A 21,596-nucleotide genomic window follows, 5' to 3' on the forward strand; every position below is an offset into this window, starting at 1 on the left:
TAACACAAATTTTAAATTCACACAGATTTAAATATACAAAAAATGTATTTTATTTTTTTTAAAATAACTGTAACATGACTTCCATAAAATAAGCAAATCAAATATAATGTTATTCTCTTATTATATTTACAAAAGGGAACAAATAAAATAATAAACACCTATCTTCCCTACCCAACCACTGGAAATATATGCTTAATAAATAATGTATTTGTATTAAAACCAATCTACACAACAACAAGGCATAAATAACTGTGTTAATCATTAATTGTTTGGTAAGTGAACCCATGGCAAGAGAATCCATGGCCTCCAACACATGTCCTGTGTGGAGAGGCTCAAATCACTATCATTCTATTCTGTATCATACAGATTGCTCAGAGGTGACCTGTGTCTTGCCTACAAGGCAATCTCAGACCCTGCTCTACTAGAGATGCTCCATATCCATAAGTCTAACTTCTCGCGTAGTCCTAGACTGAAAGGCTTAAATCTGTGACATTAACAAAACCTGCTGTTATTCTTTTCATGACAAATCTCTGTATACTTCTGTTAGAGCTCATTCCACAAGGCCTGTTGCCTCTTCTGGTGCTTTCAAGGGGCTGGACACCAATTCTATCCTTGAAGCTGCTACTTGTTCTTCAGTGCATACATTTATTAAGCATTATAATTTGGATATGGTTTCTAGAGCCAGAGCAGGTTTTGCTGAAACCATTTTATATGGGCTTGCTGAGGGCTGTTCTCAGTTTCTACCTCCCATTCTGTTTCTTGAGCTTTTTTACTCTCCCTTTTGGATGCTGCCAGTGAAGGGCTTAGTACAGTTGTGTAAAATCTTACCATAACAGTAGATGTCCCTCTCTTCATTATTGCTTCCTCCCTCCAACCCCCTCTTGTTTGTTCTGGTTTTTGCTCCAGATTCCCTTCTTGCTAATCATTTCCCCTTTTTCTTCTGCATTTTTCCTTCTGGATGTGCATGGACTCCTTTGTCTTATGGAGACTGTTCTCTTCTGGAGCAATTCAGTTCTGGGTAGTTGCGTCCATACGTCCCTTTTATGCCCTACGTTCCATGCAGGGAGCATAATTGTGATGTATGGCACATACAACATCATTAGGCGTTTGTATACTGGCAGAGTGTGAGGCTGCCCTGGTGGGAGATTCCTTCTGTTTTGGATACAGCAACAGTGATGAAGAATGAGATCAAAGGGAAGACAAAAACACATGACCCAAATTCATCATCACTGAATGAGGCTTCTGGTTATGTTTGACAGTCATGCCTGCTAGAATTTTCACTTTCGTACCAAATAAATACTTCATCAGGTTTCTGTGTAAAAAACATATCATAATACTAATGAACATGCGTATATATCTACACGCGAACACCTACAGTAAGCAGGCAGAAAACCATAGTTATACGCTAACTGACAGAACCCACACTGTAAAGGTAGCCTACTCCAAATCCAGCTCCAGACAAGTGACAAGTGGAGTACCTCAGGGTTCAGTCCTGGGACTGCTCTTGCTTGGCATCTACTTCTCTGAAGTACAGGCCAACACTAAGGGACTCTGGCTAACAATGTTCGCAGATGACTGCAAACTGGGAGCCATTACTGAATCCCCAAATGATGTGGATACTCTACAAAAGGGCTTGGTGCCAGAGCCATGGGCTCAAGCTCAATGCCAAGAAATGTACAGTTATCCCGTTTGGGAAAAAACATGTACCCGTGAATTACCACATAGGTGGCAGTACACTAAACACCAAAAGTGTGATAAGAGACTTAGGGACACAGGTGGACAGTGGTCTCACCTTCGATAACCACATCGCCACAACAGTCAGGAAATCCTTCTATGTGGCAAACCTCATCACTAAGGGCTTTTCATCCAGAAAAAAGGAGGTCATTGTCCCACTGTACTCATCCCTCATTAGACCCATTATAGAATACAACGTCCCATTTGGTATTTACCTCTCAAGACATATGCAACAACTGGAAAGGCTGCAGAAACACCTCACTAAAAGAATCACAGGCCTAAAGCAGATGCCCTATACTGACTGCCTTAAAAACTCCAGCTATACTCTGCTGCATATCGTCTACTCAGAGACAATCTCTGCTTAACATACAAGGCCATGTCAAACCCAGAGCTGTTGGACATGCTACACTTAAAGAAATCCCAATCCCTCAAAGCCACACACTCCAGGGATCTAAACCTTGTCATCACAATAAACAAAACATGCTGGAGGGATAGGTTCCTGACCCAGAGACTCCCCAGACTCTGGAACAGACTGCCCATACATGTCAAGCAGAGTGCCTCTTTGGCCCTCTTCAAAAGGAACCTTGACGATTGGATGAAATTCATCCCAGGGATCACGTCAGTCACCCTGCTAGACAGGGGACCAGGGATGTAAATAGTGTGGGAAGAAATAGCCAGGGAATTGTTATGGCTAGGCTTGTATAGGCCCTAGGGCTGATAGCCTAGTACCAACCTATGAAACTATAATTGCTAAGGTGAAAAATACAGTGAAAAATGTTAAAAATAAAGCATTAAGGCCCTGGGGACCTGTTCAAGTGGGGCATCTAAATAAGAAAGTACTTAGTTTAAATAAGTAAAAGTATCAACAGCACCAATGTTGTACTCAATCAGGATCACTTGTTTGTGTGTTTCAATAAAGGATATTCCAATTTTAACTCAGCTGTGGACTATCTACTATTTTATTTTGTAAAATATTTTACTAGGCACATAACATATTTCACGGAGTGAACTTCATACCTTCCACACTGCAAAGTTTCTGCTTGGTTTGCTTATGAATACATCACTTACTATGTGATTTTGAAATTAACTTTTTTGTGAAAAGAGAGCTGAAAATACTTCTGCAGAGATGGTATCAGTGTTAGATCAGTGCTTAATATAAAACGTGTAATGGTTTTTACTTGAAATAAATGTTGTCTCTGTCATTTCTTTGTTGTTTTTTTCTCTCTAATTCTAGCACCAGTAATGATTAAACTAGTAATAATTTAATATCACCTTGCTCCCCAGTTGTCTGTTGTGTACTTCTATAATACAGATGGCAACAAAACTGCTTTTAACATGCATATTATAGTATCATTCATTCGGTTGTTTCAGATTGCCCACTTAATCCAATACAGAAATGTGGGGGAGCCTATCCTAATATTTAGTGAGTGCAAGGCATAGAAACACATCTTGAATTGGTAGCCAATTCATTGCAGACTACACACACACACACACACACACACACACACACACACACACACACACACACACACACACACACACACACACACACACACACACAGACAATTTAGAGGCTTACCAATTCACCTACAGAATGTCTTTGGGATGTGGAAGGAAAATGTAGCACCCTGCCAAAGCCTACATGAGCACAGAGAGGATACACATACTCCACAGAGAAGGTGTTCTTGCCAAAAACTGAATTATAGAACCATGCAATGTAAGGCAGCAACACTAATTGTTGCACCACTGTGACACCCTTACTGCAGTATCAATGTAATATAATTATAAAGAAAATGATATACTGCATATCCTATAAATGTAAAATGCATTATATTACATTGGCAGTACAATGTGAACAGTTAAGACATGGGCATCCATACACAAAAGATACACTGGGAACAAGGAATAGAAATACTGACTATAAAATAATTATATAGTTGTAATTTATGATTTATGAGAAAGTAGTGGAACAAACATTAAATATGTTATTTGCTTTTATAGGTCCCACAAATATTTTATTCTTTAGCCGACTTTGTACTAGAACACTACCCCACCGGATGCGCAGTAGCAAGGGCTGGCCAAACACTACCCAAGACCCAGCAAATGGTCATTTTTTTTTCTATATCACTGAATAAACATGATTATGTTTTGTTTGTCTGCATGAATAGTCATACGGGAGTTCAGAAAGAAAAGCACAGGATAGGACACATCTGCAAACTCCATTTTACAGCAGCATTTCTTAATACACTATCTGAGTAACTAATGCGAATATTGTCAGGATGTGCAGACTTTGCACAGAAAGCATCCCAGCCAAGAACGAAGTAATGTGAAACAGGGACCTGGAAAAATGCGGGAAGGCCTTGGGATACATGGAAAAAGTATTTGGTTAACCAACAAAATCACTTTTGCATGGGGGCAAGCCCCCCTCCACCCCCCACACCCCCGCTACTTAAATATGCCAACACCCAAGATCGCACTACATTGACGAAAATGGTAAACTACTATTAGACAATGAATATTCACGAAGTCACAGGCAAATCTGCATGGCATCATGTCATTCATGCATTATTTCCATGCCACATCACAGACACTAGGCATGTCAATCGCTTTGGCCACACCTATTTCTGCACAAATCAACCAGTGGGGTAGTGTTTTAATACAAAACCCTCCAGTCTACACTGTCAGGATTACATATAACATTACTCACTACAGATGAGGTTACCAAACACAGGCTGAAAGAAAATTTCTGAACCAAAGAACAAAAGAATTACTGATCAGTAGCAGTCATGATATTAGGACTTGAATTTATTTATTTTTAAATAATGTGCCATGTTTTACAAACATACTTTAAAGAGTTTTTCTTGAAGAGCTTCTATTTTCAAAAAATATTTCAAGTATAGAATTGAAAAGAGAAGCAAAAATTATTCAAATATAATGTATCTATAGTCTTATGATAGGTTTCACATTTAGAAAAAATACCGTCTTACCTTAGCCATAGTGGATCCTGTGACACCTTCTGTATAGTTGAAGAACTTGACACCATCTGAGCTATATGTTAGCATATATTTGGTAACATATCCTCCAGACCTCATTCCACCCTGTGTGATGACCCCAGAGATAAAAGTTGGTTCTAAGAAGTCAACCTGAAAATAAGGAGCTGAGTCTTGAGGCAAGGGACTCCATCCTGGATCCATGTTAAACCTGAAGAATAAAACAAAGTCAAAGTAAGGATAACACAATCTGCTGTTTTGTGATAGCTGTGTGTGTGTGTGTGTGTGTGTGTGTGTGTGTGTGTGTGTGTGTGTGTGTGTGTGTGTGTGTGTGCGCGCGTGTGTGTGTGTGTGTGTTTCAAAATGGTGGTGAGCTGCAAAATTGTGCTGAAGAAAGGTGAAAATATGGGCTGATTAAAAATATCTGAATCTGCAGATGTCAAGGATGGATGATTGGATAGAAAATAGGAAATTCACCCTGGGGATCACCTCTGTGGCTCTGCTTGACAGGGGCACATGAAAATAATTTTCTTGGGTGGCAAAAGCCAGGGTACCTTTTTGGCTCGGCTTGTATAGGCCCTAGGGCCTATAGCCTACTACCTACCTACAGACCTACAATGATCTTAACTACTTAAATCACAGTACCTTGATACTTTAAACAGTTCATGCTCTAGGCTCCAGAAGTCTACAAGAACTTATTCTTTTCTAATACAGGACAGCAACCCTTTAGTGAAGGAAGGAGACTGAATATGTGCCATACAAACAAGAATGGCAGTAGTTCATTTACAATAAAAGGAATACAAATAAATATTAGGCATCACAGGACAGGTTAGGAATATGGTGTTATTAGGCAACATTAGAGAAGCTATTCTACACAACTGAATTATAGCAGGTTTTTAAGATACTGGTGACAGCAAGGATGATATTTTGATGCTGGTGTCAAGTCTTTTAAATAGGAAAGTATGAATATATTTGGGGGAAGGGGAGAAGATAGGTGAGTAGTCCTACACTAAAACTAGCAAAAGCTGGATAAAAAATAAACATTTATTTTCAACAACTTGCAGTTTTGTTGAACTGCCCAGATTTGTAACTACCTTAACTCTTTAATACCTATGTGGTGTGGAATGTCACACCTCTAGCAGTCTACAAACGGCATGAATTCCAGAGCATTTTTCTGAAAAATGCACTTAAAAAGCATAAGATAGACAAATTTAAATATTTTGTGAACAACAAAAACTATTAATACTGTACAAATAGCAATGTTATCAGTAAGAAGTATTCTTTACAGTGATAAATAGTGCATTCATAGTGTTTTCCACAAATACTGTAATATATTATAATGTATAATGCACACAACCCCAAATTATATTTTTACAAAACTTTCACAAAGTTTCATATCCTGAAAACTGTACAACCTAGACATATGTTGTTAGAATGTTTTTGTTAAATACACATAAGCTTTCACAATACAAAAAGAAATTCCTCTGTAAATGCATGCTTATTGATATATTTACAGAAATATGAAAAATCATGCTTAATTGTATAATGATCAAAACAAATAATACTGGATATCTCTCAAGATGTGCAATTTACAGTGCAAATATCAATGACAACTTTCTTCAAAAACATCTAGGGTTTCACTTAATGCCATGCAACAGTTTGTAAGTTACTTGATTTTTGAAGTATTAAGTGCATATGAACATATTGTTCATTTTCATAATTACTAGCAAACAGCTAGCAATATTTCCAGTATAGTGTAATATAAAACAGCACTGAAAGTGAATTGTCCTGTCCCCCTCATTGGTGTATCACACCATACATCTCAATAACATGTAGGTCTCTCAGTTATGAAAATAAATTTAAAAATATGAATAATACTTGGGAAACAAAGAGCATTTTTTCCACTAAAGTACATCATAGACTAACAATTCTAGTCATTTTGTTAAAAACTACTTTCCTTTTCTAGTCACTTGGTTAAAAAAGCCAGACCCAAGAAAGTTCTGGATGCCAAAAGGTGGCATGAATGTGAACGGGAAGTATACAAAAAGGCATTTTAGGCTTGAGTGACTTAATTACCTAAGTTGCCATACTTCATTTGTAGCTAACATCACAAAGAATTCAGAAAGTAAGAGGAAAAGAACTTGACTGGCTACTCACATGTTTGGCACTATATTGAGACGTCCTGCATCAGGTGGATTGCTGTCTTTATATGAAGATGCTGTAAGTTGCTGGAAGTGAATTCTTCCATCTTCCAACCCAAGAGGAGAGTTACAGGGACCTACCAGTCAGTATGACAAAAAAGAACACAGTATATATATATATATATATATATATATATATATATATATATATATATATATATATATATATATATATATATATATATATCACAAAAGAAGTCATGCACACAGGTAAGCAAAACAGAAATAAAGTTCTTTGACTGTACTTTACAAAATTACAGCAATTACATCAGAAGCTTGCATAGCTACTTAAATAAATTTATCATTCCATAGTTTAGCTGAAACAGAGTGATGAAATATACTATATTTTATTTGCAATTAATGTTCCAGTAGTGTGCCTGTTATTATCACAGGCTGCAAAACTGTTTGCTCAAAGTGTATTATGCGATTCAGAGAAGATTTGATGCAACAAAAGAGAACTTTAGGCTTAGGTACATCTTTGTCAACTGTAGTTTTCAGTATCAGACTGTCTACTGTCTACACCAGAAAAAAGTGCTTCCTTGGAATCACTTTCCTGTCAACCACTTGGCAGAGGCTTAGTTAGCATCTTGAAATGACTTATCATGTAGTCCACCTCTGATTTCATCAGCATTGTGCATTATTAATGCCCTCATTTAGTGAGCCTCTCATATTACCTGTAACCACTTATATAATTGATGGTTCTACCTAAAACAGGTTTTTGACATTTGCTTTGGAACATGTAACTATTCGGCTCTTGTACAGATAAGACTTCCAAGCAAAATGTAATCACTTCTAAGATGCACAGACCACAGGAATACATTATTCTACTTTTTCTTAACACAGTTCTAGACATTACACAACTTCAGCCATTTCCAACACATTATGTTCTTCCTTTTGTCTTCCCTTTCCATATGTGTTCCAGCACATTGAATTCTTTGGTCCTGACACACTTAACTACAGTGATTGTGCTCTGAAACTCTGTGGAAAATAGACTTATTAAATAGCATTCTGAGATCAGAAAAGTGCTTAAAAAGATTTTTGTTAATAAAAAAATAACAGTCTTGTAAAGCTGTCATCAGCACTGTTAAGGCCTAATCTTATTCTAGATTATTAACAGCAGTTAAGTGTTCACCAAAGAAGAGTGACAGGGACCTGCTAAACACTTTGTTTTGAAAAAGTCTGAATGAATCGTTTATTAACTTCCTGTGACAGCCGCTCTCCACCGTGGTAGCAATAGGTGCATTACAGGTGTATTACATACTTCACAATAGTAGAATACTTAGTGCTACTACGTGTGTTTGCCTCCACCTTTCTACATGGCCCACCTCATAAGTAATGGTATCTCATCCAGGGACAAGGAGGTCATAATATCCCCTGTATTCTCCCCTTATAAGGCCAATTATTGAGTACAATGCCCCCTTCGGCATGTACCTCGCAAAGCACATGCAGTAGCTGGAGAGACCACAGAGGTTCCTCACTAGAAGAATCCAGGGCCTCAAACATCTACCCTACACAGACAGGCTAAAAGCCCTGTCCCTCTACTCAGTTTTATGCAGACTCCAGAGAGGTGACCTCTGTCTGGCATACAAAGCAAACTCAGACCCCACTATGATGGGACTGCAAGTCAAGCTCCACTCGAGTAACCTGCATGCACGACCTCAACCTGGTCTGTGACATCAATAGGATTTGTTGGCGGGATAGATTTGTGTCCCAGAGTCTCCCCCATCTGTGGAATAGACTCCCTCTCCACGTCAAGCAGAGGACCTCATTATCCCTTTTCAAGCGCAACCTGGGCAACTGGATGGGAAACAGAAAATACACCCCTGGGATTCCACCTGTGTCCCTGCTGGACTGGAGCTTTGGGTGCTGACTTGTCTAAACATGGGGTAAACTCTTGGCTAGGCCTATAAGGGTCTCAGGGACAATAGCCTAGTAACTTCCTATGATCTTATGATCCTATAATCATTTGCTTGAGTACCATAGTCTTGTTTTCGAGTTGTTCTCATTATTAGAATAAAGCCAGATATAGCTAAGTTACTTGGTTTCATCCCACAAGGAAATCTCTATTGCTGTCTCAGTCTCACTTATTATTCAATCTCCATAAGGGTAAACACCGACTTAGAGTGATTAGATACCAGTCCTGACATTAGACCAAAGTTAAGTAATATCTCCAGTACTCCTCCTAGCACCTGAGCAATATTTCTGCTCATCAAAACTCAGTCATTTGTGAAGAACGACACTCTATATCCATTCAATCCTATTTTTGTCCTGAGGAATATTCTGACTTGGTAGGTTAATGCCTCCATCCCCAATACAAATAAGTCTAGCTAAAGGGGACATCCTTGTCTAGTTCCCTGCTCTATATGCCCACGCCCTGGAAAATACCCAATTAGGAGCACCTTGTACACAAGTGAGCTATAATGGTTTTCACCCAGTAAAGAAACCTTTTTCTGCATTCCCTTTCTTCCAAGACCTTAAATAGAAACTGCCAACTAACTACGCCAAAAAAACTTTTATGTCAAAGAAGACAAATAATGAATGTGGGAAGCAGACTTTATTTGTTTTATGTAAAATAAAAGTAGTTCCTACTAATTGTCCAAATATCTTTATTTCACAGAAACCCATTCTGCCCCTCTTGCACCAAGCTGGGTAAAATAGTTTCCAGTTTTAACACTAAGATTCTTGCCAAGATTTTTCTACCTATATTAGGTAAATAAATTGGACTAAAATCACCACATTTAGAAATAACTTATTTTCCATTTGTAATGATCATAATCATCACCTGATGTAAACTTGTATTATTAGCACACTGAAATTCTCAATGATTGTATAGTTGTGGTATCTTGTGATATCCATTGCTATACCTGTCTACCTCACCTCCCCATTTATAAAATTCTGCTGAGAATCAGTCCAGGCCTTGATGGGGTTTCAAGACTTTGGCTGGTCTCTCAACTTCCCAGTCAGAGATGGGCCTGTTTAGGAGTCCCTATCTGCGTCATTGATAACCCATTCTTTAGTTGTCTGAAACTACCAAAGATGATCACTTTCTCAGTGTTATATAAATCTTCACAGAATCTAAACAAAATGCTCCTTTTTATTTTCCTCATCTGTAATAATGTCCTCTTATGGATCAGTGACTGCCAAGATATTTATGCTATGCAGCTTCTCTTTAAAGAACATGCTATAAATGTATGATTCCCCTCTCTATGAAACCACCAAAATGTCTCCTCCACAAAAGCCCGGCTTCCACTTTTTAGTTACCAACAAATCCAATTTTATGAATAATCTAGATTAATCTTCCACCAGGAATATATTCCCTGGCTCTTATATAACATTCTTTTGAACACCACAGAAGAAGGCAGGTGCCCCAACGTTCACTAGTAATCACAAAAAAAGCACCAGAACTGGTGGAATACAGAGAACTATTTTGGCAAATTGTTTTAGAAGCAAATAGAAAACCAGGTCTCAATGACATGATTTCACTCAAGCCAGTTTTAAAATTGAGATCTGCTAAATTATAGGATTTTTATATTATTTTAACAAATATTGTCATTACAAAAAAATTTTTTAGAACATAACGTCATAGTTTTATTTAAGGTTCATTTTTATATATTTAAATTTATATTCACAAGCATTCAGGTTTTGTATATGTGGTTTATTATAGGGTATGAATTTTATGGTGGTTTTAGGAAGTATAATCTGTGTGTGTATATATATATATATATATATATATATGTGTATGTGCTTTTAACTAACTCTAATTAATCAATTTGTTTGTCATTGACTACCATTAATTAGTTAATGTATTTAAGATGAGTGCACCAAGAGTGTTGGTATCTGATGAAGTCAAGGACGAAAACGTGTTGTGAAGTTTCAGCGTTAGTGAATTAAACTGTTCGTGTCACTTTTCCTGGATTCTGGTGCTTTTTTTGTGATTATTCTTTTGAACACCACTAACTTTCCTTATCTTCCTCTCTATCACATTATTTCTTTCCTTTCTGCTCAGACCTTCCCTGTCCAGAATATCTCCTCTGATGGTCACATTAACCCCCCCCCCCCCATCAGCACTGAGCTGATAAATCTCCTCTTGATGAATCCCTGCTAAACACATCCTGAATGATCTTTACTAGGTCTGTTCTATCTTTATGAGTTTTCTAACAAAAATGATCTCACCACCGGCTAATACTTGTGTTTAGCAATTGCTCTCAACAGGGTGATTCGAGTATGACCCGACATCCCTATTTCTTGGATTAATGGTATATGAACTTTTTTGTTTAAAGGAATTAGGAATAAATATATAATCCAATCTGTATAGCATAACTATCTTGGCAAGAATTCTCCAGAAAAAAAGGGATTACTGCATCTGGGTTAAATTGCGGCTACGTATCACACTACTGAACTGCATCCATCCAATTCTTGATGGCTTGGCTTTTTCTGTGATGTTTTTCTTCCTTGTATAATCTAACTTTTTATTAAGGGTTAGGTTAAATTTTCCACTAAGTATATAAAATTCACTCTGATCCACCTTATCATGCCCCGTCCTATGAATTCCTCAAAGAAACCTCTGTCATCCTCATTAAGTGCATATACTGTACATTTCCAATCATCCAATCTTCTTCATTTACTTTATTATTAATATTGTTTATCTTCGCTGACAGGGAAGTTTGACTATTTTGTTACATGTTTAGAGAAGACCTTATAAAACAGATAAAAATAACAAAATAAAGCAAAATCAATATTATAAATGCACAAAAGTAATCAGCAATGAAACTATACCATGAGCTACAGTAAATGTCTAACTTGAAATATTATGGCAATAAATTAATTTCAAAATTGGATGGTAATGAGAATGATAGTAAACATTGTAAATGGGCAAGAGGTGTTCCAATGAGATGGGATGACTAGGAAAGGAGGCATGTATAATATAACAATAACCCACGTCTGGGTGTGGGTAATGCTGGATTTACCTATAGCTGGTGTGGTTTGGTCATGAGTGCGAAGCTCGAGTGAGCAAACAAAGACAACTGTGGGTAAATCCAGCATTGCCCGCACCCAGATGTGGCTATTGCTATTATACAATGAAATTATTTAAGAAAAAAATACTTAGTTTTCTTAAATAATGTCTTTGTATAAGGGCGACATGCTGTCCTTCCTCCGCATGACATTTCCTTGAGCATTATCTGATGTACTGCACATGCGTTTGGGACTTGCGTTCCCATGCATACCCAGTACATCAGTGCTCGTGAAAGTAAGCAATGGAGAAAAGAAGATCTCTGTTGCTCTGTTTTTCTTTTGTTTTTTTTTTAAATAAAAAAAAAAATTCCGGGCAGTTTAAGGGTAGGAGAGAGATAGCATGGATTAAATACAAGGGATATCAGGTACGTGTGTTTAGTTTTAAATAACGTACCTGATTTCCCTAGTATTTTGTCCATGCTTCTTCTCTTCTCTGGTATGTCCGAAGTCAAGACTACAGATTTTATTTTTTTATTTTTTTAAGAAATAAAAATAAAATTTAAAGAATATACCAATGGAAAAAACGGACCTTTTGCCGTTGGTATATTCTCGGATTTACAATGAGCACACTGGTTGGGCTGGCCAATCAGCTTGAATGTTTTGAAATGTTAATGGACAGTCATTGTATAATATTAGATATAAAACTGTAAAACTTAAACACAAGTATTATCTAAATCAGGATCAGTTTGATAAGAGATGTGAGAAAATGTTTTTTTTTTTCTAGCACACTTTGAGTGAAGGCAAGCTAGAAAACTGCAGTGCTTTGAAATTGTCAATGAGTACATGAAATTACCAAATCTATTTAAGAAGGGAAACCAAAAGGGACAATTCTGTGGATGTCAATTGACTGGTTGTTGTATCCTACTCAATTAAAAAAAGAAGTTGTCTTACTATAACGTCCCATCTATGTTGTTGATCTTCATTCATTCATTACTGATGGGTTATCAGTTCCATCCTCGGAACCGAGCCGGCCTTATACCAAGCTCGCATCAGACAAAAACTCTTGAGCCGAGATCCTACCCACAATGCTCTGCTCCTTGTTACCTCAGATCAAGTTTGCAAGTTGATAGACAAAAGTAGAGGCTACCTTTGGTCATAACAGACCTACAAGAATGGAAGAATGACCATATGAAATCCACCAGGAACCTCCGGAGGGGGACAAAGGGTGGGGAGTAATGAATGAACGAAGATCAACAACACAGATGGAACATTATGGTAAGACATAACTTCTTTATCTGATGTTGTTAATCTTCGTTCATTCCTTATTGATGGGACAGAGTCCCCAGCTACCTGTATCTCTGGGCGGCCCTCATGGAAGGACATTCCTGAGCCCCATGGAATAAAAAGAAACTCTTCCTCTGGAGGCCAAATCCAATTTGTAATGAAGAATAAAGGTATGGGGGTTGGCCCAAGTTGCAGATCAGCAAACATCATTGAGGGAAGCTCTAGCATGGATAGCTGCTGAAGTTGCCATTGACCTTGCAGAATGGGCTTTCACTTTGTGAGGCAAGGTGCTGTTGTTCTTGTTGTCGATGAAGGTAATGCAAATTCTCAACTATGACACTAATATAACTTTAGAAACAGGACAACCTAGTCTTGGTCCAGGAAAAAGCCAGAAATAATTGGTCTGATTTACGGGAAGATTTTGTTCTGTCCAAATAAAAATGGATTTGCCTGTGAACATTTAGGGAGTGCAGGCAATACTCTCCCTTGTTAGAATGATTAGGAAAAAATACAGGGAGGTCAATAGACTGGTTGATAGACCGCTCTGACACCACTATCTGTAAAAAGGAAGAATTCGTTCTCAGTGAGACACTAACCTTATGGAAAATAAGGTAGGGACATTTGATGCATAAGGCTTGAAGTTCTGTCTGGCCGATGTGATAGCAACCAGAAACAAGGTCTTCCAAGAGAGGTACTTTAAATCACATGAAGATGCAGGTTCAAAGGGGGGGGGGGTGCTGTTAGGGCTTGCAGAACCAAAGCCAAGTCCCAAGGTTGTAGTAGTTCTCTAAAGGAAGGTTTTAGGTGAAAAATGCCCTTCAAGAAAGTCTTACAGAGTGTGTGACATGAGTGAAGAGTCCTAGAAGCCAATGTGGAAATTAGAAATGGCAGCTAAATGAACACGAACAGAAGAAGCTGATACGCGAGATTGAAAGAGATCTGATAAGTAATCTAATACCACCGAAACTGGGGCTGACAAGGGGTCCAATTGTTTGTTCATTGCCCATAATGTAAATCTTTTCCATTTGCTGAGATAGGTTAGCCTGGTGGATGACTTATGAGATGCAATAAAAATATTGCGAACCGGGGAGGAGAGGTTATCCTGCCTGGTAATCACTGGAAGGGGAGAAACCAAGCTGTCAGCTTCAGGTTTGTTAGATTGGGGTGGGTCAGACCCTGCAGATGGGAGATCAACGTCGGCGTTGGACTGAGTATCCATGGTCAATCTAGCAGGTGAGGCCAGAGGAAGGGGAACCAAACTTGTCGAGGCCAATATGGAGCATTGAGGATTACTTTGCTCCTCAACTGCCATGCTTTCTTCAAAAACTGGGAAAAGAGGGGTAGAGGAGGGTAAGCATAGGGGGGATCAGGGCAAACTAGTTGCTGCACTTTTAGTTGACTGAGGAGGTGAATAGATTGCAGCAAGGCTAGCCCCAGCGGTTGAAAATTTATGCTGCTATCACAGGATTGAGGGACCACTCGTGAGGTTGTAGAATGCACCTGCTCAATTTGTCCACTTTCATGCTGGAGATCCTGGGAATGTACATTGCAATTAGAAAGCAGTTGGAAGCTATCGCCCATTGCCATATTCTCAAGGCCTCTCAGCATAATGAGTAAGATCTGCTGCCCCCTCGCTAGTTGATGTACCAGACTACTGAAGTGTTGTCTGATTGGATTGCAATAGTCCCTGACGGAAGGATCGAGTGAAATGCTCGCAGCACTAATAGCATCGCCCTCAGTCCCAGGGCATTGATATGCAAATGAGCCTCTGTCTCCGACCAGGTGCCTTGGACCAAGTTTCCCTGACATAGCCTCCCCCACCTCATCAGGGAGGTGTCCATGGTAACCGTGGATTTTGGATGATGGGGGCTGAAGGGGTGAGACCATTGTTGGGGATTTTGAGATGTCCACCAGAGCAAATCTTGCTTGCATCTCTGAGTTACAATTATCTGAAAAGACAAAGGATGTTGTGGAGGATGCCACTGAGTGAGAAGTAGCCACTGAAGAAGTCTCATGTGGAACGTGGCCAGAGGAACAATGGTGATCGAGGCTGCCATCGACCCCAAGAGTTGGAGTACGGACCAAGCAGAAAACTTGTGGTGACAGATTAGCGGCTGAACCTGTTGTCTTATTCTTTGAAGTCTGTGATCCAGAAGAGATGCTATGGAATTCCTCATGTCCAACAGTACTTCGATGAATTCTAAAGACTGCGCCAGGGCCGTGTCGGACTTCTCCCAGTTTATAGTGATTCCCAGGTGCTGAGGTGTGAGAAGAGTGTAATCCAGGGCTTCATCCAGTAGACGCTTGGTGGGGGTGGTAAGGAGCCAGTCGACTAGGTATGGAAATGCCTGGAAAGCTTAAAGTCGCAGGTGAGCGATAACCACTGCCATGCATTTGGTGAATGTTCTGGGGGCTGTAGAGAGACCAAAGGGCAGTGCTCGAAATTGGTAGTGACTGACTCCTATGTGGAAGCGGAGGTATCTTCTTGAGCACTTGTCCACTTTTATATGGTAATATGCATCTTGAAGATCTATAGAGCACATCCAATCTTCTTCCAAAAAAGGAAGGATAGACTGAACCATGACCATCTGGAATTTCTCTGTTTTTACAAATTTATTTAGTGTGCTGAGATCAGAATCGGTCTCCAGTCCCCTGTCTTTTTTGGCACTAAAAAGTGTCTTGAGTAAAAACCGGATCCTATCTGGTCTGGGGGGACTGTATGGATGACTCTTTTTTTGTAGCAGCTTTCAGATTTTGTGTGCTGCGCTTCCCTTTGATTGGGTGGGACTTTGGGTAAATTTCTGGGTGAAGTGGGACAGAGATGGAAGGGAATGTGGTAGCCTCTGGATATTATCTGTTGTACCCAAGAATCAGTGGTTATGGATCACCAGGCAGTGGGGTACAAGTAAAAATGACCCCCGACCGCTTCCAGAGGTGAGCAGTCGGGCAATGCTTTTCAGGAGCACTGGTAGGGTTGCCCAAAGAAAGAATCTCTGGAACCCCGGTTTCACAGACCTCCCCTGCCCCGAAAGGGGCATCTTCCATTAGAGTTTCCCCCCTCTGCCCTTAGAGGGGAACTCGGCAAGTGCGTCACGGAAAGAGCCCTGTGATTTTCTGTGCCACATCTTCCTACTCCTCTGATTTCTGGAGTAGAATTGTTGAGGGGTGCAGTGTCGAACACCAACGGCAGACAGGGTCTTACCATCTTGTTCACACCTTGCCAGCAAATCTTTAACCTTTGGGCCAAATAATGAAGTGGCCTCGATGGGGCATTCATAAAGGAAGCCTTAAAGGAGTCCGCAAATTTGCAAAGGCGCATCCAGGCATGATGTCTTGTGGCTATGCCTGTGCCTGCCACTCTAGCCGCTCCTGCCATTGCATGTGAAATGAGGCACTTTGAAGAATTGTATATTGAATCTAGGGTCGCTATTTGAGAGGCTACATTGTCGCACATCTCATCAGAAATAGCTCCTGCCAAGGTTTCAGAGAGTTGGTTGATAAGATCTCTCTGGAGCCTTGTAAAGTGTGCCAAGTAGTTCAAGGGCCTTACAGCGAGGGTCGATGAAGCAAACACATGTTTCCCGAGTCTGTCTATCACCCGCGACTCCTTGTTGGGTGGATGGACAGTCTGGCTCTCTTCTGCCAAGTCTTTTTTGGTTGCAGTCGCCGCCACCATGGCATCTACTTGAAGAACTTTGGACCAATGAGGATGTTCAGCAGGGGGAGGTAAAACTTCTTCAGGCCTCTGAGGTATGGCTTCCAAGATGTCAGGAGCCTTCCATTCATGCTGGACAAGCTCATCGGCCGGTGGGGTAACCCAGGAGGTAGGGGGCTGGGCACAAAAGGCCTACAGGAATACGGATTCCTCTGAGGAAGGGTTGGAGGACTTCCAGTCGCCCCTCTGTCTTAGGATCTCGAGGATGTCACCAAAGGACACCTCATCAGAGGGTGACCATGGGGACCCTTCCCTGTCATCAAAGTCCGTATCTTCGGTTAGAGACTTCTCATCGGAGTCCATGTGCTTCCTCTTGCATGAAGCCTTGCAAGGGACTTCCTCAGTGGGGAGCTCTGAGGAAGATTGCAAGGAGGGGATCTCCTGAGGGGGAGAAACCTAAGGCCCTGTGCCCAGGGTCCAGTAGTTGGGGCTTGCGACAGTTGCGGCACAGAGGGGGCAAGGACTCCGACAGGGATGTTTTGCCAGTAGAGGCAAGTGCACTCTTCATGGCCTGGAAGGCCGGACTGCCAGAAGAGGGATGGGAGCCTGAAACAGAGCATGACAACCTTGGAACCTGGGTCACACCCCGTTCCGACCAGCCGACCCCAGACACTAGGAGTCTCAAGAGGACTGTGGAGTGTGAGGGGAGGAGGATTCCTGGAGGGTGCCATAGAATAAACAGGCATCGAACCAAGAATGCCTACACCCAAGGCACAGCCATTAGCCTGAAAAGGGCCCAGTGCCCTGTGCACCGAGGGCCACAAGGAAGACCCCAGCTCCAAAGTGAGGTCCACACTGTTGGTGTCGAAGGAAGGGAAGCTGCTGTCACAGGAAGGGGCTTCAATGCTTCCCTGGAAGTTGAAGGAGGAGTGTAAGGAGGAGTCACTGGAGAAATATGGGCACCTGCAAGAGGGAGTGCAGCTTTAGACGGGTGAGAGAGTCCCCTGTCCACAAGCAACTGATCGACAAGCTACAACACATCCTGTTTTGAGAGGATCCTGGTCGACCTCATAGAGAGACCTGAAGGAGATTCTGTGCTGTCTAAAAAGGGACTGTACTGACTTTCCACAAAAGGATCTAAGGAGGGAGAGTACTTAGTTCTTTCGAGTTCATGTGGTGCAGAGCCTGGAACCGAGGGAGCCTACACCGAGGAGAATGGTGCTGAAGGTATCTGCATCAACAAAGGTGGCACCATAGGCATCGAGGGTGTCTGCACCGTGAAAGGTGGTGTGGCAAATGTCTGTGCTGAAGAATACGTTGCCGTCGAAGAAGGTGTCTGCACCGGTAATGACGGTGCCAAAAGTGACTGCACCAAGCAGGTCGGTGCCAAAGGCATCTGCACCATAGAGGGCAGTATTCTGGAAGTTGACTGCATCGGCAAGGACAGAGCCAAAGGAGTCTGCACCAATGGTGCTGAAGGAGACTGTAAATATAGAGATGGTGCCAAGAGGGTCTGCACGGATGTCAGCGGTGCTGAAAAAGGCTGTGACGAAACTGTCGGAGCCATAAGTGTCTGCAATGGGAACTCCGGTGCCAGTGGTGATGAAGAAGACATAGCTGGAGTGAGAATAAACTGGGGCGGTGCCGAGGCTGGGGCCGAAAAGACAACAGATGGCAGCACCGGGTCCGAAATTTTTACCTTTTTGTGAGTCGACTCCTTGTGATCTCCAGAGGGAGATGAAGTGAGCCACCTCGAGGAGGAAGAAGAAGAACACCTCTTATGGGGTTTAGAAGGAGGGGATGTGCCCTCCAACCCAGAGATAGCCTCACAGAAAGGAGTTTTATGGAGGCCTTTTAGAATAAGCTTATTCTTCCTTTCATTCAGAGTCCTAGTCGAGAAATTTCTACAAATCCCACATGGATGGTCCACTGGTGGGAAACATTCAGACAATAAACACACAAATCATAGCCATCAAAAAGCTGTAACTTACGGCTGCATTCTGTACATTGTTTGAAACCAACACTACTTTTCTTAGCCGACATTGTGATAACAAGGGAGAAACTACGACACTACTAAAAGGTTAAGAAACTACAAGAAGGGTAATAAAGAGAGAAGAAGAAATTACCAACGATGGTAATGGAGAATTACTTCAAAGGTAAGAAAAAGGAAAATATTATAGGGACAGAGTCTCAAAGTTGCGATAGGGTAGGAGGACAGATATAGTGAAGAACTGAAAACTTTCTAAACACTAATAGTAGAAAAACTTTGAAAAACTGAACACAGCTGAGAGAGAAGGCTTGACACGGCTGTACATCAATGCGGCAAACGGGATCTGAGGTAACAGGGAGCAGAGCATTATGGGTAGGATCTTGGCTCGAGAGTTTTTGGCTGACACGAGCTTGGTATAAGGCTGGCTCGGTTCCGAGGACGGAACCGATAACCCATCAGTAAGGAATGAATGAAGATTAACAACATCAGATCAACAATTACAGAATATTTATTGTAAATGAATGGGACAGAGCTCACTAAAATCAGTTGAAGAATGATCAAGTATTGATGAAATCCCAACCAATGTAATACCCTGAGGGAACAAGAGTGTTGTGTTTTACAAGCACGACCTGCTATAAACCATGCAGTTCTGTGAGCACTACACTACAGTGGAAAGCTGAATGAAGCACAGGTCAGTTATAAGGCAGTTACATCATTTACATTTGTTGAGTAGGAATGTCCAATTGCAAAGGTTCCATTTCCAATGGAGTTCCATGAAGAGAGCTCTTGAAATAGAAATGTACATAGAATTAATACACATAAAAATGTGGTTTAGAAGAAAAAAAGCTCTATATATGAAAGATCTAGCAAACAGAGTCTGTCAGATACTGCTTGTCTCTGTACAGGAGATATTGTCATGACTGACTTCCAGAGTAAATACTTGCACATCAGGCTTCAGATATCGTTCTAGAAAGTTTGATATTAGGGGGCTACCCCAAATGGGTGTTATTTCCAGATGAAGTATTCCAGGAGATCAAGAGGAGAGAAGTATAACTTTAGTTGCACATGAGTTTAGGATAAATACTGTTGAAATTAACTTTTCTCAGTATTCATAATCTGCCCTTTGACCTCCCTTTAGCAACTGCACACTTGGTGATGACGATGACGTTATTATCCTTAACTCTTGCTACTTTTCTACCGAGATCCAAGCCAACATTCAAAATGAGTTCAGCTACACCTGGGACTGAAAAATACATTAAGTCATTAATTAGCAGTAATGAATCTACTGTGATGCTGTTTGGCACTCACCAGAAATATTCCATAACTCTTTCAATCTCAGTAAAGACCAATTAGATATTAATATACCCCAAGTATACTTTATACCTAGACAATGTTTAAACTGAATTATTTGTTATCACGTAATGACTGTACATACCAACGCTGTGTTCCTATATTATACTATTTTTTTCTTAGCCAATGTTAAATTGCACAGATATCATCTTGTGCATTTCTATGACATCATTATTGCTTAGTGTTTGGAGCTTCTATCCCCTGGCCTTCAGTGAAAATGGACAATGGCTCAGTCGGACATTCCCAGTAAACAAATGTCAAATAAATAAATAAATAGGTAATTCAGCAAAGGCAACTTTGCCTTCTATAAGACCAGAAATTAACATTTACTCAGCACTCAAAACAAAGCCCTTCACTAATTCAGGTTTGCATATGAATATGCTCACCTTCTTCTCTCAGAAACAAGAAGACCCATAGTTTCCAGATGCTAATGCCCACACTGGAGAATTGCCACTGAGTCATAAAATATCATTTTAGCCAAAATACACACACTCCTCAAACCACAGTCTATGATTCTAACTATGGAGAACACTACTGTATAGCATTACAAATAAAGAATTGGCTTCCTATTATTGGCTGATATCCTCTTTCTGAACTCCCTATCCTTAAAGTTGTTTTATTCCAGTCACTGTCCCTCGTCTGCATTAAACAGAAGTTATGTACTTACCATAACTCAGATTTTCTATGAGGTCTAGTTCTGTGTAAGAAGAAATGCAACTGTCTGTGAACATCCAATGAATGCAGCATATATTTGCCTTTACTGGAGTAATTAGGGAAAAATATAGGCAAGTGGATGGTCTGGTTAATGTTCACCTCTGAGGTGACCTTCAGTATGAACAAAGGACTCATTCTAAGAGAGACTCTGTCTTTAAAGGTTATGTACGGTGGTTGAGAAGACAGAGTTTGTAATTCTGACACTCTTCTAGCTGATGTAATAGCCACAAGAAAGGTAGTCTTCCACGACAAATATTTTAATTCACAAGAGTCAGCAGGTTCAAAGGGTTTCTGGGTGAGTCCCTGCAATACCAATGTAAGATCCAAGGGGGAGAAGGATCTTTAATTGGAGGCCTAACGTGAAAAATACCTTTCAGAAAGGCCTGACATCCAACTCCCTTCCCGATGTGGAAATTCATGACAGCCACGAGGTGCATCGTTATGGTAGAAAAACTAGCTCCATTCTGGAAAAGTGAGCTTAGGAACATAAAGATGTCTGGGACTGAAGCCGAAAAAGGGTCACTATTCCTATGTGAAGACCAGATGGAAAAACTCTTCCTCTTGCTACAATATATTTTCTTGGTGGAGGGCTTCTGGGAAGCAAGAATAATTTCATGGACCGGGGAAGCTAGTCTGGACTTTAGCAAAATCACTGGAAGTGGGGAAACCAAGCAGTTAGTTTGAGGGAGCGAAGACTGGAAATCTGTCGTTCCAACAGATGGGAA

At 40.6% G+C, this 21,596-nt stretch overlaps 1 protein-coding gene across 1 annotated transcript in view; it reads right to left on the reverse strand.

The window, feature by feature from the left end:
- Positions 1-21,596, reverse strand: part of LOC122797804 (SCO-spondin-like) — a 4,708,783-nt gene that overhangs the window by 2,659,038 nt on the left and 2,028,149 nt on the right. The window contains exons 49-50 of the mRNA XM_044066325.1: positions 6,882-7,002; positions 4,722-4,935 (exon numbers count right to left, since the gene is read on the reverse strand). Of these exons, the coding sequence (XP_043922260.1) occupies positions 4,722-4,935; positions 6,882-7,002 (335 nt within the window). The remainder of the gene's footprint in view (positions 1-4,721; positions 4,936-6,881; positions 7,003-21,596) is intronic.

Source organism: Protopterus annectens, chromosome 3.part1 (assembly GCF_019279795.1).
Source record: "Protopterus annectens isolate FY-2018-M chromosome 3.part1, PAN1.0, whole genome shotgun sequence".
Taxonomy (NCBI): Eukaryota; Metazoa; Chordata; order Ceratodontiformes; family Protopteridae; genus Protopterus; species Protopterus annectens.